The 17,494-nt window shown below is 24.9% G+C and overlaps 1 protein-coding gene across 1 annotated transcript; it reads right to left on the bottom strand.

Annotated features, from left to right (window-relative positions):
• Nucleotides 1–228: 228 nt before the first annotated feature.
• Nucleotides 229–14,947, bottom strand: LOC105248845 (ATP-binding cassette sub-family G member 1). Its single transcript, XM_011253867.3, has 12 exons — nt 14,438–14,947; nt 11,419–11,684; nt 7,489–7,606; nt 5,945–6,134; nt 5,067–5,212; nt 3,386–3,621; nt 2,837–3,033; nt 2,543–2,711; nt 2,042–2,142; nt 1,754–1,909; nt 1,418–1,658; nt 229–485 (listed from the first exon to the last, which is right to left on the bottom strand). The coding sequence occupies exons 2-12, from the start codon at nt 11,495–11,497 to the stop codon at nt 316–318; spliced, it is 1,803 nt and encodes a 600-aa protein (XP_011252169.1). The 5' UTR covers nt 11,498–11,684; nt 14,438–14,947; the 3' UTR covers nt 229–315.
• Between the last annotated feature and the right edge of the window lie 2,547 nt (nt 14,948–17,494).

The following is a 17,494-nucleotide window of genomic DNA, read 5'->3' as shown; positions in this document are numbered from 1 at the left end:
AGATATATGAATTTAACATTATGATGAATGAAAATAGGAAAAAATAAATTTTATTTAGAGAATATATGCAATTTACTTTCTTTTATTTAAAAATTATATAACAGATCAAATATCAATTCTTTATTTTAGTATAAATCATTTTTTACAATAATTAATATTATGTTTATAATATTGTTGTCTCAACAATCATATTTTTTTTAATTATTACAATTATATTTCTAATTTAAAATTTGTTTTAGAAAATATTGAGCTAAATGTCGAAATGCACTATTATATCTCAAATATACATATGGTAAATAAATATTATATTAATGATCAAGTATTAAAATGACTCTTGATCACATTTCCAATTATCTGACACATCTGGAAAGTTTTGTTTGGTTGCACTCTTTGTCTTAATAAATAATATAATATTGCCTTACAGATAAATAATATGATAAGCAGAGCTAGTATATTCAGCCAATAATTTGGAGCTTTCTCCATACCTGCAAAACACACAGATAAAATATTGTTTTATTTTCTCAAATATTTACGAGAAATAAAATCGGCATAGAGAAAATCATTAATATAGAATATAAATGTAATACGTAATAACAGATCTTAAAATGAACAAACAATTCAAAATAATTAGTAAATATTATACAATTTAAAATAATAAGTTTGATATTATTATGAACCCACGCAGCACCAAGTCTAAAGGTACTACTAAAACTGGACGTTTTTTTGTCATAAACATCTTTTACTGACATCGTTAAATCGGAAAGATGGCTAAAAGTCGTCTCATGATTGGAATTCAGTGACTTTTTAATCTTGTGCATATGATGACTAAAAGATGACTTGATTCATTCTATATAGATTATCGACATTCGATAGTAGGAATACTTCAATACACACAATAAATGGACTATTTCTCCAATTTATCCGCCTAATTTCTAATAATCCGTTTAATATTCTGAATCTCAACAAGGAATCCAGATTATTAAATAAATTATTTTAAATTCAATTTGTCAGAAATTAAACTGATAAACAGTAATGCCAGGAAAAGGATGCGGCTCACATGCATACAATGATTCTGCGTAACACACGTATGTGGTTCTCTCTGATTGATGCGTGCGAGCAGTTCCTCTTTCTGGCATTACTGTTTGTAAAAGGCAAAAATATGCTTCAGATCTTATATTAATTACTAATTCTTTATATATATTTCATGATAAATATTCAATACGAGTTAAGAGTAGCTCGCCGCGTAGCGATAAACGAAGAAACACGTGCCACATATTATTATGTCTCTTTTATGTCATCTTTTTCGACAAAGCGAAAAGATGTCTCTATAGACATCTTTTTGTTTTGTCAAAAAGATAACTCAAAAAAGACATCTTTTCGTTATCTTTTAGTATATGTGCTGTGTGGGAAACCTTACCTATTGTTCGAAAGATTTCTTTAGGTGAACTGAAATGACAATATATTTCTTCTACTGGACAAGGTAATCTCGGTCTATCGTAACCATACATAGCTGTTGTGAGAGCCTCTAGTCCATATCTGATACAACTAGTATACATGAATAACGTTCGGTAAAGTGGTAAAGGTGTGGAATCACCAAAACCTTGTATCGCGGTTAAAATCGTGACACAAGTTAGTGCCGGTGCGATGAACATACTGTTCTAAATAAAAAAAGAGACATTTTAGTTGTTATATTTATTAATTTTAAAGAATGTTTTTTTGTATTATATCCATAATTATATAATTTCAAACATACTACGGCATTGAATATGCTAGCGATATTATATCCTATGCTTTCTCCGATAAAGGCGCAGATGAAACAAGTACTGAAAAACATGATGCACCTCTGCCATTCCAGAGGTTGTCCCGTAATAAAGTAGACTATCGAAAGATATATAAAACCTAACAATATCTGAGAAAAGATTCAGAAAGATTTTTAAAATAGTTTGATAGACATGTGATAAGTCTAATGTAAAATAATAAAAATAACAAAAGAGCTGCTATGTGATTTATTGCTAATAAAGAATTTATCAGAGGAACCAACCTGTAAAGGTATACTGATTATTGTTAGGGCCCAGTAATAAGCGCTAAGATTATACCATCTGTTAAAATGTTCTCTTTTCATTATCCGAACTTCAAAAGGAACTGCAAAGAATTGAAATAAAATAATTGAAATACAATCATAAGCTAGTTCTCTCTATTAGGTTATTAATACATTTAATATATATTTAATTATTTTATTGCCTCTTCATCTTTAGAAAAAATTTGACGAAGTTTAAATATGATAATGAATATAATTAAATATAACTATATTCATATATATTATTAAATATAATTAAATATAACGTTATGTATTTTGATTGCATAATGGTTGCTTTTTTGTTGCAGGGAAAAAGAGAGAAATTTTCATATCAACAATATTTATAAATATATTGTTGTACTGATTGAGAAATATAATACGGAATTTTGCAATGAAAAAATTAATTTAATTAATTTCTTATATATCGATTCCTATATATATACACAGAAGAAATAGTATACTTACAATGCTGTAACACTGGAAGCATAGGTATATATAGAAATACTATTAGACAGGCGAAGCAAAAACCAAAATTAAATAGGGCCTTCGAGCCATCATTGCCCATATTTAAAAACAATAAGCCAATTACTAATCCTAAAAAAATATGTAGCACGATCTTCAAGTAGATGTAATCCTGCAAATATATAGAAATATATATTCATTTAACAAATAATTTTTTAGAATTAAGCTTTCTCATATTTATAAACTTCTATTGAATTAATTATTTTGAATTAATTAATATATGTGTTTGATTTTTACTCTATTTCTATAAAGCTGCAATGCCATCCTCTTGGTTAACGTTTTGAATTGATCAAAGCGGAGTACTTTCGGATTATGCTTGTCAAATTCGAATTCACACTTTACTGGAGAAATCGGAAGAATCGGTAATTTGTTGACGTGAATCATCATTTGTTCGATCAAATCGGAACCATAATCGCCCGAGCAGATTTCTATTACTGAAACAAGTATTCGAAACAATGTATCTTTTAACATACCTAAACGTCATTATTATATCATTATGATTGAAATTAAACGATAAATAATGATAAATATAAATTCTTAAAATTCTGAGATCTGATATATCTAAGGATTATTGTTATATCATTATCATTATAATTGAAATTAAATTAAATGAATTCTTAAAGTGCTAAGATCTCCTGTATGAAAAATATTAAGCTTTTTCATGAAAAACTCGACATATGTTTATTATAGCTTGTGACTTTGGCAGAAATATTGAAATAGTGAAATAATGTTGAAAGAAATCATACGAATCAAAAAATACAATTGTACGAACAGTATATGACTTACAGAAGTCCGCTGGATTGTAATGCTTCGGACATTCTAGATTTAGGCTTTTTAAGAACGGCAACACGTTCGAGGTACCCTTGTAAGTACATTGTCCGTCAGTCATGACGTAAACGTGATCAAATTTGTTGAATATACTCGCATTGGGAGTATGTATCGAGCATATAACATTTCGTCCAAAATGCGCCAACTTTTGAAGACTATCAATGCAATGAAAAGAAGACAACTCATCTAATCCACTGAAAAAAATAAAAATAAATCTCTCTGCAACTACTTTTACAATATTAATACTACTACTACTTACAATATTAATACTACTACTTTTACAATATTAATATTTTTAAGACAAAAGTTCTGTACTGCATTTATTTCATTACAAAAGCATATGACACGATTTTTATTCTATTTTCTAATTTCGATATAAGTTGTAACGAATATTTTAACAACAATATGTTGTTTCCTTTAATTTGTTTTTTTCCCAAATAATATTGAATAACATTATAATCAATTTTTTGTTACATATATATGTTTTGTTTAACTATGTGCATAATTCATAACATTTACTAATTGTTATAAAAAGAATCAATGTGATTATCTATAATGAATTTTTAAAATTTATTCTAAAGGTTATTCTAAAGGTAATTTCTAATAATAGATTTTCTAATACTTTGTTATTCTCTTGTTTCAAAACACTTGATTTATTGACTCACAGACTTCTTTATGATTTTAAAGAGAGAGAGAGAGAGAGGAATGTTCTCGGCCAAGACATCAATTATGCGCTATATAATCTTTACTTCTTGCGTCATACAAAATCGTATTAAGAAAAATTAACTTTTTTCTTCCTTTTTTTTAAATAGATTATATAAGAAACAAGATGCCATAATATAATTATTTCTAAAAGCTTAATTCGTAACGAATTACAACAATAATATAACGATATTGCTAATAGTAAGACGATTTATAATGTTTATAATATTGTTATTTTAGAAAAAGATTATAATTAAATAATTATGTATAATTAAGGCTCACGTATGTGTTGCATTACTTGAGTTTTGTATATTAATGACTTCGTTATGCATCTTACAAGTTAAAATAATTGCATACAATATAAAATGTAAATCGTCTTAATGTAAACGTAATTATTTTGCAGTTATCATAAACTTCCTATTTTATCATTCACAAATAATTAAACAACAAGATAAGAAAACTGGCGTATCCGAGCCATAGTGGATGGTAATGCCTAAAACTACTTTAATTGTACGCGAAAATGTAAACGAGAACAAGGCATATACATATATTTTACTTGGTGCATTTACCAAGATATATAAGATTCTCATTTTTGAGAAATTCTATAAAAACCCTCTTTACCCCCCTGAAGAGACATAAACGAGAAAAATATTGGGGCGAATGATTAATATTTATAACTACTTACATATGCAGAAAAATGAATGATGAAATATATTGAGATCATTTATATTGAGATCAAGATGCAAAGTAGTAATATAATTTAAAAGTGTGTATAAAAACTTTTCTATATTTTATTATATCTACGCAGACATTTAAATATATATAGTTACTATTATTATTATACATATAATAATTTGTCATATAATTTAAGAGAATAAGAAATTGAGGTATGTATTATAAATAAGAAAATTTTATATACATTTTGTACAATACTCACGTGGTTGGTTCATCGAGAAAAATCACAGGTGGATTATTTACTAATTCGAGTGCGATTAGCAATCTCTTTCTTTCGCCGCCGGAGAGTTGTTCCATAAATGTATCTTGTACTTCGGATAATCTAAGCATAGCCAGAATCTCATTTATCTAAAATTAATTGATCTTTTGAAAATGTGGATGTTTATGATCATAAGTTAGTGATACTAATTATAGATATCAATTTTTGTTATTTTTTTTTTTTTTTTGTATTCTATGTCTCATTTTAAGTATATTAAATCAATAGATTTTAGGCAATAGCCTAAATGCGCATTCTTTTTATGTGGCAAAGAATGTTACATTAATTGAAAATCAGATTTAAAATTAATAGTGATATTTTCTTAGAACTAGTGCTTGAAATAAGATTTAAGAGAAAATTATTTAATTTTCTGCAGTAAATTATATAATTGTTAAAAAATGTACTTTTTAAATCAAATTTAAATCAGATGTTTCTGACGTAAATCACACATCTCTCTCTTCGCTGATTCAAACTTTTTTAGCAATATTTTTATAATTATTGATAGTAAATTATTATGACAATTACAATACAAATATATACAAATATTGCTAAAAAAGTTTGAATTAGCGAAGAAAGATGTGTACATGTAATTTGATTTGCATCAAAAATAATTAATACTTGATTTAAAAATAATTTTTTCATTGTTAAAAAATATTTTATCAAAAAATGTTTAAACAGAAAATACAGTTGTGTTAATTAATTCGCTTTTGCGTCAATCTTTTATACTTCTGCATCGAATTTATTGTTTACCTTGATTTTAGCCTTCAATATATGCTACTAAAATATTCTGCCATAATATTAGACTACGAAAATATTATACTCACGACAAAATGTTTTTCCGATTGTGATTTCCTTCTGCCAAGTTTTAAATCTGCGGCGAAGGTCATCGCTTCGATAACCGTGAGTCCTGGTGCCGCCAGATCATTTTGCATAATGTAGCATGACATTTTCTTGAACTCCTGCATGTCCCGTGGCTGTCCATTGATATTTATTGAACCACTTATCTCCGTGAATCTGAATACGAAATATTCGCTTTAATGTTGTGCAAAATTGCAAGTTTTTATAATACTGAATTTTTCATTATTTATCATTTCCAAATTTGGATATAAAATATATAATTATTTTAACTGTTGTATAAACTTTGTTATTATGTTTTTGTTGCTTTGTTAATTTCTTCCTTGATTATTCAATCGAGATGCTATATCCTTTTGATTTTAATAATCATTGAAGTTTGCCACAAAATTGTTAAGTATTATGCAATATACTGTTTAGCATAGACATTAACATAGACTCTTTATAAGGCAGTGGAGCCTAAGTGGGAGTGTCCTGAGGGAAAAGAATAGCATGAATTAACTTGTGTATCTGTCTTTTTCTGACACGCATGATGCAATTTCAAGTTATTGACTTTAATAACTTGAAATTACATCACGCGTGTGCCAGAAAAAGATAGAAACACAAATCAATTCATACTATCCTTTTCTCTCAGAAAAACATTCCTCGCTACTTTATGAGCAATCTATGTTAATATGTCTATGCTGTACAGTGAATACGATCTTATATAACTTAAATGTGTGTAGATAATTGGAACTCCTAAACAATCGTAAAATATGAAAATATGAGTTATCGGAATGAAAATATATATGAAATATAAAATAAGATATTTTTGATAATATATATGTGTAATATATATAATATAATATAATTATATTTTAATCGCAAAAAACAAATCATATTGATAAATAATAAGAAGAAATATGATAATTAAAATAATGAACGAATAAATAGTAAATATATAAATATATAAATATATAAAAATAATATATTAAAACAACTTATACAATTTGAGAATCTTAACAAATTATAGTTTGCAATAATAAAAAATAATAACTTAGGACTATTAACAAAATATCACGAATTGCATAAAAAAATAAAAAAGATAATAAATATAACTCAAATGTTTCTATTTTAGACTGGATCTTAAAATTTTTTTATGCAATTCACGACATTTTGTTTTTAGTCTTAAGTTATTATTCTTGCAAACTTTAATTTGTTAAGATTCTTGCAAATTGCATAAATTTGATTTAATATATTATTTGCATGCCCGGTATTTGCTATTTACACTCGTTTATTATTTTATTTATCTTTATTAGAGTTATTTTTCTTATAAGTAAATAATAAGATGGATTTGGTTTTATAAAATATAGACTTATATAATTATGGAGAATAGATCCACGAGAAGATCCACAAGATCAATAATTAACATATTAATTGAATTTGAATAGAGATAATGACGCAGAAAAGATTATAGAATTAACCAATTTTATACGATTAAAGATTTTTATTTGAATTTGATTATTCGATTACGTACTTATATCCGGCAAGAACATTCAGTAACGTCGATTTTCCAGCACCGGAAGGACCCATAATTGCTGTCAGCTCACCCGATTTGAATTGTCCGCTAATTCCTTTTAAAAGTATCTTTGACTCTGTAAATTTTTGACAAAATATTGAATGATATATTATATCTAAAAAATAATTTTATTTATAGTTAAAATTGTTAAAACGCTTGATAAAAACTTTGATAAAAAATTTATTTAATTTATTGATAAGAAATCCCATTACATATGATAAAACTATGTATTATTGTTAACTTTATGTAAGACGCGAGATTACGTGTGAAAAGAATTCTATTACACATCTCCTTGAGCTCATTTGCAATATGTCATTCGATCGTAAAAGTAGCATTTTCTTTTTCATTTTCTTTTGGTCAGGATAGTTGTTAAGCAAGACGGTATTAAAATTTTCTGAAGAATATGAAATCAGCATAACCTGCATAATTCACACACAAATTAAAAATTTAAATAGAATTAAAACGTAAAGAATGAATTGTACCGTGACAGTGAATGAAAATATTCCAATAAAAATATATATACTTGATAAATATAAATATATATATTTGATTACGTTTACTTGCTACGTATTAAATTAATAAGCCAAGTCTATAGCTTTTATTCGATATAGCGTTTATTACTCTTATTATATTAATGGATGCTTCGTAAGAAGAATTAGCATACATTATTAGCATGCGCAATTTGCATAAAGATCATGTCACTTTTTTTGTCTTTTTTTATACTTAAATATTTGCATTTTGATAAAGATAAAATTTGTAAATTAAAAAAAATGAGAACAAAAAGAAATATGAAATAATATGATACACATCATATTACACAAATTGCCTATAATTAACATAAATGAAGTAATAATGTACAAAACTCTGAAATAATAATGATTAAATAACATTAAACTCTTGAAGGTCGCCAGTAAATAAAATACAAGAAGTAATTAAAAACGACCACACTGGCAAATTTTTATTAAAGTGAATCACGACGTTTCGACCATGGTTTTGGTCCTTTTCGAGTGAACTACAAAAAATTATTTCCAGTATTACACAAAATAATGATTAAAACTATCCTTATCTAAATTATACATATATCATATATAAATATGCTCTTGTCACTTCGAATAATTTATTTCATTTCATATATATTTTATAATATATCAATTGCTTATTAATCTATTGAAAGAATAATGTATTACTAGGTCACCACTATATCATCATTTTTATGTTTTTCACACTTGATAAATTTACTATTTAACATAGAAATCTTTTTTCAATTTTTTTAGTATTTTTCTATTTACTTTACATAGTATATTATGCAACATTCGATCGTGAATTACGTGAATCATGCGCGATTTTTGCAAAATGATTACGAAACTTTTTTTTTTTCACTTGTCACAAATGTAACACTAATGGCATTACATGCTTTTCATTTAGCGACACAAGTCGACACAAGAATTATTCTATCTTTATTTGTTGTTATTCATTGAAAAAAGATAATGCAATGCTCTTATATTTATATTCATATCACGCGTTGTGAGTTTTATTATTGGCAACAATACTTCGAGACTTTCGAGAATCAATTTAACATGCACTTTTTAGAAAGGGATTACAAGAAAAATTTCTTCAAGTTCATCAATTTAATTTTTACTATCTCAAGACATCAATTTAATTTTTACTATCTTATATATATCATGAATGGAAGATGTATGTACAATATAACACATTATGTATAATTTTGCTATTTTTAATCCCATAATCTAATATCACTCCATTTTAAAAAATATAAATATTTTTTTTTCTTTTTTCCCAAATTTTGTTCTAGAATTAAAATATATATATATATATATATATATATATATATATATATATGAATAATATAATTATTTTAATTGTTTTTTTTTAATTTACGCAACATGTTATTGTTTACAGAGAAATAATAGGGAACAAATATTTTTCATGCGTAAATTACTTTGTAATCATGTAGATAAAATATGTTATGGAATAAATTTTCAAAAATTTCGTCCAAAAGATCGATACACAATTATAAAAAAAATAATTCCATGCATAACATAGTATGTGAAAGCGCAAGTATATGCTGCATTTTGTTTTATTTTATTTGCTATTAAATTATTATCAATAAATTTTTTGTTCGTAACAAGCAGGTAGAGATATTCTTTCCTTTTATTTGAAAAATAGCAATTGCAGCATCAATTGATTTATTTATGATTGTGTATGATTATGTATTATGTATGATTATGATCGCTTATTGTTCATGAAGTTCATTTAAGTGTGTGTATCCGTGATTAAATAACTCGTGTATTTAAATGCAAAATTATATATTTGTATTCGGTGGCAATGTTTTTAATCATCGAAGTTTTATTACTATAAGTTTTATTGATAAGAATAGTTCAAGTTCAACTGCGAGGTTCTATGTAATGCGCAGTTAGATTTTCATCGGCGAAGCTTACGTATGTCATACGTGTGTCAAAGCGTATGTTTATCAGAATTGTGTATTTGAAATTACTTAAATAACTGGTGATTTTAATATATTCTTCACAAAAAGTACCAACTAAATTAACTGTATTGCAAAAGAAAGTAATCATTTTCATAATTGTTAATTTCAAGATATACAATGTTATATATTAATATAATAAGAAAAATTTAACATCATTATTTTAACATCGATGTTTCAGAGAATGTATATTATCAGCAATTAACATAATACAATTCACAAATATATTTTATCTATATCATATTCAATATTATCGAATTAGGAAAACCGATGTAAATTATACAATATAAAAATACTTGTTGTTTACTAAAAATTTATTGATAATAATTTAACAGTAAATAAAATAAAACAAAATGCAGCACATAGTTGCGCTTTCACATACTATGTTATACATGGAATTATTTTTTCTATGATTTATAATTATCTCATTAGTAATGAATATTAAAATAACAATTAATAATATCAGTCTTTTTATTGCAACGTATATATTTTTCATACATATTTTTATTAACGTATATATTATTAAGAATCTTGTATGACATATGTCACAAGTCTTTTATAAATGATTTTGTAAATAAAATAAATCGTCTAAGTTCAACATGCAAGCAAATAATAAATTTATTAGCAATAAAAGAATAAAAAAATTGAAAGGAAAATGATGAAATAAAAATGTAGCAAAAAATATTCTTTATTCTAATCATGTCATTAATTCAACGAAGCCACAATATCATATATTTCGTTTTATTATATAAATCTTTTTATACTACTACTATACTTTATACTATCAAAAAATTAAACAATATATATTTTTATGTAAAATATTTGCATGAAACTATCTTATTTTCATCTTTTTTATCTTTTAAAAATTCATAAAGATTACAGATTCAATTATGCAAAGATTAAATGTAATTCGATCTCTTATTTTTATCCAATTACAATTTAAGAAGTAGCATAATCAAATACTCATTTATAAAATGCTTTTCTTTTGTAAATTTTAATAATTTAATGGCAATTAAATTATTAAATTATATATCGTCTATATAATAGAATATGCACGCGATATTTTAATATATTATTAATAATTTATAATAATTTTGTGGCAAATTATATTTTATGTAAAAGATAACACTTTACATATAGTATATTATATTATAGTATATTATATTAAAATGTGATCTACTATCATCTTATCGATACATTACCAATAATTGTTAGGTTAAGAGATTAAACTTTAAATAAACGAAAAATGCGCTGTATTAGAAAGTTATCTGTTCTGCCACAAAATAATCTCGATATATAGTATTAACAACGCGTTTAGCGTATTTCACAACTTTTATATTATTATTTTAATTTATTAATGTGAACATATATATGATTGACTTTACCTTTTCGAGAGCTTGGCACTGTATATGTTAAATCGTTGAATTCGATGTTCACCGCGGCCATTTTTGATGTATAGGACATGGTATGTTTGTTATAATCGAGAATTTTTTCTACAGTTTCGCCGTTTCCGGCTTCCTTTTTGTTGTTTTTTATAGTAGGTTCCAAAGTTATAATTTTCCACCTGATTTCTAAAAATGATTTATCTCCAACTTGCGATTGTCATCTGATCCAGTCTCTTTTTCGTAAAGTAAGAAATTGTTCAGTATCACTAAAGAAGTAATACAGATAATAATTAAAAATAGATACATATAAAAATATAAAATACAGAAACCAAAAATTTTGATGTGTGCTATGAAATAAGAAAGAAAATATCCCTTGGAGCATGCTGATTGCTTATTTACACTAATACTGTACATAACAAGGAAAAATGATAATAATTTCTTAATAATGCAATAAGAACTATATATGATAGATGGAAAAGAAACTGTGTTCGAGATTTTTTACATATACGTATATTTCCGAATTACTTTATTATGCATTATGTTTAGAACATTGAAGATTATCCGGAAACTATAAACGTTCTCTCCTGTTTGTAACTTACATGTAATGATCACTTGACAAATAGATAAATACTCAAGATGAATAATATAATAGTAATATAGTTTCTACTTTATATTACATGCATGCGTTACGTAAATCTTATGTAGCACATTGAGCTTCAATTGAAGATGATCTAATATAAGAGAATTATAAGTAACGAACTATATACATATGAGACAATATATGAGCTAAGATTAATCGCTTGCAATTAAATACAAAAACAATAATCAAGATAATTACGTTATTAGTGTTTAAGAAAACCTTGAACTCTCTAGACTCATTCTCCTTATATAAAAGTAAAAATATATATAAGCGATTAAGCTTAACTACTGTTGTACTGTGTAACTCTCATATGTTTATATGTTTATATAGTTTATTATACTGAGAAAAATCTCGTTACATTAATTAGAATTCTGATAGATTCAACCAGTATGTCTGTTGGAAAATGGACGAACCAGAATTCTTGTAGGAATTACAAGATAAATCTGATTAATTTCTTCCTGTTAAATTTACCAAATTTTCTGGTTAATAATACTAAACTCACCAGCACCAAGTTATCTAAACTTTTTTCCTCTAATCTCAAAAATCTGTTAATATTTTGAATTCCAACAAGCTTATTGGATAAATTCAATCCAGATTATTGAATAAATTATTTTAAATTATTTTAAATTTAGTTTGTAAAAATTGTAAACTGATAAACAGTGATGCAAGAAGAGGTTGCTGTTCAAACACACACAATCAGAGAGCTAGAGTCTTCTTTCTGGTATTATTGCTCGTAAGAGAAGAAAAATATACTTTGGATTTAATCTTAATACTAGTTCTTTATATACATTTCATGACAAATATTGAATACGAGTTAAGTTAAGAATGGCACTTAGCGGCAAGCAAAGAAATTAATGTAACAAGAAATTTTATAGATCCAATCAGAAAATACTAACCAAATCCTTATAGTAAAATCTATTAAAGTATCGTTTTAGTTATAAAAAATCATATCTTATCATGATAACTAAAAATTCTTGTTTGATTTAATCAAAATGCCTTCAATCATATACGCCTTGTTGGTACAATCAAACGATTTTTCTCAGTGTGTATATGAAATGTTATTAAATATTATTAAAATACTATAATATATTCTATTATTATATTATATTTTACTAAAAATAGTATAATATATATACAATTTCTTCATATTTGTTTGTTTAATATGATAATTATATATAAAACGCATTATGACCGTGAGCTTTTTGAATTTTTTATATGTGAATATCTTTCCAATTTCTTTTCCAATTTCTTCTTCAAATTCTGCGAGAATATGTTGACCAAAGATATAATTATACAATTTACAACATGCCAATTTTGCTACTTACTTTCTGTAATTTTCATTTTTTTATATAGCAAATAAAGAACTTGACTTATTTACAATTTTCACTGCGACAAGCAAATAAATTGAACTTCTATGTTTTTATTCTATTATTTTTACAACTTTTTCAGATGTGATAACTTTCATGTTCGCTTCTAGCACTATATTGTATTTTAGGAAAGCTAATCTGCATAGACATTTATCTACATAATACACATTTATCTAAATTTGTCTACATATGCGAAAAACATGTTGATATTTGATAATCGTACGTTTATCAGCATTTTATACATGTAGTACGCTACTTTACATACACTTATATTTTAATTTTTCTTATAAAAAACTGAATAAATAAACTAAGATTTTATATTTGGATTCCCACATTATTATACAGCCTGAATAATAACAAATCATTATAATTATTTTTCTCGTAATGTATCTATATAAAGGGAGTAATTTATTAATTTTGTTTTTTTGTCTGTATATGTCTATGTTGCAATCACCAACGATAAGAATATAGATAAGAAACAAAAAACACAGATCACAGATCACATGTCACAGATTCATCTGAATATTCTTCTTATATATATTTTCGTATATTATATAATAAATTATATATTATGTTTTTTTCATTCTGTTTCTTTTTTCATTCTCATTTCAATTTATTTATAATTATACTTATTTCTCGATTATTTTATCAATTTTGTTTTAGTTTGGAAATATTTTACAGTTTTTGTTTTTTTTTCTTGTTAGTTTTCTTTTCTTTTGTTCTTCATCTTTTTCATGCATTCGATTATATTTCTTTAACTAATCTTGATATTAAATTTCTATTAAAATTAAAATTAAATAAAACTATAATTATTTCATCACCTTTAATACTTTCAAAGAATAATCCTAAAATTTTTGAATTTTTGGATCACTAGCAGCTTAGGTTAATTATTCTATTCAGTATTTTTAATAAAACAAAACTATTCCTGAATAGATAAAAATAAATCTATATATAAAGAGACATGCTAAAAGAGAAGATTTTACATTATATGCAAATATCAATGGAAACTTACGAATCATCAAAAATACTCAAATTTTACTCTTCGCGCGTCACCGCTTTAGCATCGTCATTAAACAGAAATATGGCAGCAATGATTTACAAACAATGCATGTCACATCGACGGCACAATGTGGTCTACCGATTAACACGACCTCACTAGAAATAAGAATCACCATAGGGCAATGATTAATCAGTGAATACTCAGCAAAATTACTCAGCGCGCTGCCAGTAGCAGCAGTAGACTGACTCGGAAATAACATTTGGTGCTCCCGCATAGCTGTATATCTCCCTATTGGTGTATGTAAAGCGTGACTCTTAGAATGAGTACTCATTACACTACATCGCCATACATAACATGACTACCATAACTGTTCGCATCACGGTTTGTACGAATAAAATACAGAATGAATTCAAGACAGCACAATTGTGATTCTCGAATAAAGTGAAAATCAGATGCAAGTTTTTAGAATCTATCGTTTTGACGCCATTGCAAATATCGATCGTGTTCAACAGTTACCATACATTCACTTATACGCAATTTAAATCATTGATTTAATAAACAGCCAATTCAAGATTTTTACTCTGTATTATAAATTATTTTCATGACTTTAAATGTTGTATTCGAAATAATATTAAAGATTAAAAAAGGACGTTACATGTTCAATATCTACTTATTTCATACATATACTCTGTTAACTATTATGAATGTCATAACAATAGAGATAAGAGATAATAGGCGAGAGAATTTATTTCATTCAATTACTCATTCAATATTTTTGACTGGTATGCATTTAATACACCAATTTTGTGTATATGTCTGAATTTGATTAAATTTTATTATCCTCGAGTCAGAAAAACAAATTCATTTGTATTAGTAGATAATTCGTATTATTTGTGAATGATAAATTGTGACATCGAATATTTTGTTTAAGCATTAGACACGATTTTTCAGTGAATTATAAAATATCGCGATTTTGACACGCCATTGCATAAATATCGATCGTATTCAACAGTAAATTATAATTATAAATATTTGTATCTTTAATCTCTCTTTTAAGAGATATATTTCTTTTCTTAAAGTTTAGATTTGATAGAATCATTTTTTTCATTCTTAGATAAAATAAAAATGGACCGAAAAAGATTCAAATCGACTACAAATTTAATAAGAATGATATTTACAGACATACTAGTATAGCTTTACTAATATAGACTCGATACAATTTTATAATGAAATATTTATGAACAAGTCTTGCTCACCTTGTTCATTTTTTATTTTTATTCGCATAATTGTATACTAAATAATTTTATGACATCATAGTTTTATCATTGAAAGTCTCTTTATTTTATTTTATTTTATTTCTATCTTATTTTATTTGCTTTATTCCTATTTTATTTTATTTTGAGTTTAATCGTGTCTACATAATAGGAAAATTCTTATATGTACGAATAATTTTTATATGTTACATGCATGTGTAGATTTAATTATTATATACTTAATCTAATAACTATACGAAATATAAAAATATATGCATGAATTGTTACCATTTAGATTGTGAATATAAATTTATTGCACGAAATATAACGAGATAAAATAACAATGATCATTAAAATAACAATGATCATTAAAATAAAATTTGAATATTTATCTATTGCCAGAATATAGGTTTATTTAATTAAATAAGCAAGATCATATACGCATATAAATTCAAATTAATCGTTTTGATTGTGTTTAAAAATTAAAATATCGAAGATTAATAATTGAAAAGTAATAATTTATTGTTAGATATTGTATTAGAGAATTACATATCTTTATGAAAAATTTTTCACAAATTTCGTTTATCATTAATAATGGAATGGATACTTACATCTTGCGTATCTCTTGTGAGTTTTTCATTATTAGTTATTCATATCATTATGCTATCAATATTACGAATTTTATTATGAAGACTTATGAAACATAAATCTCAATGAATCATAGATTGAAGAATTGTGACAAAAAATATGTAATTTTGATGTACATACGTGCGTCCGTAATATATTCAATATTTTCAAATATTTTAATCGATTCAAAGGAAATATGTGTCATCAATAATAATGATTATTAATATTACCAATATTAATGTTTTTTCAAAGTGTATCAAAAAATGTATCATATTACACAGTAAATATTACATAATTATACTTTAAAATTATTTAAAAAAAGACATAATTTTTTTTAGAAATATATGTATATATGTATACATGTTGTTTGCTACTGCATTTTGTATTGATTGTTAAAATCAAGCAGTGAATGATATAATTATCAATTATATAAGAAACTTTGAACCAAAAGAAATGTATTGAAAACGTAATTAAAAAATTAATGTTTCAAATAATAATAGATATTAAAAATAATTTTTGTAATATGTGTGTGTGTGTGTGTGTGTGTGTGTGTGTGTCACATAACAATTATAAACATATATATGTCTATACATAATTAATCATAATAATTAATCATAATAATTTAAAAATTTAAATTTAAACATGTACGATGTAAACAAAGATAATGATTAATCATAGAATTTTCATAATATTAATAATTGTAAGATTAATATCTACAAAAGAAACATTCGTAAACATTTTTTTGAATAATAACTTATAATAGTAAATCATTAAGATAATTTCTTATCGAAAAGAAAGAGAGTATCTATAATTTTGTTTGTAAAAGAATTAGTGGAATAATGCTTTCTGCAATATTTAGCTGTAATTAAATGTTAAATTAATCTTTTGTCCACTATAATAAAATATCATATATAATGCCAATACAATGTAAGAAGCACATATAATTATATGGGAATATTTTACATTTATATAAACTACGCAAAAAATATACTGAGAGATATAACAAACTAAATTGCTAAAGCTTTTGCTAAATAATGCGACAATATTTCCAATAAGGAAACTTAAATAAAAATTCCCAACAAATCGAAAATATTTAATTAAAAATTAAAAAGCTTTAAAATTATTTTTACATAATGCATGCGACTATATTGTGTATATGATATACAATGAAATATTAATATTCTTTTAA

This window comes from Camponotus floridanus, unplaced genomic scaffold (assembly GCF_003227725.1).
Source record: "Camponotus floridanus strain SB8 unplaced genomic scaffold, Cflo_v7.5 scaffold33, whole genome shotgun sequence".
Lineage (NCBI taxonomy): Eukaryota > Metazoa > Arthropoda > Insecta > Hymenoptera > Formicidae > Camponotus > Camponotus floridanus.
This window is presented reverse-complemented; position numbering and strand designations above follow the sequence as displayed.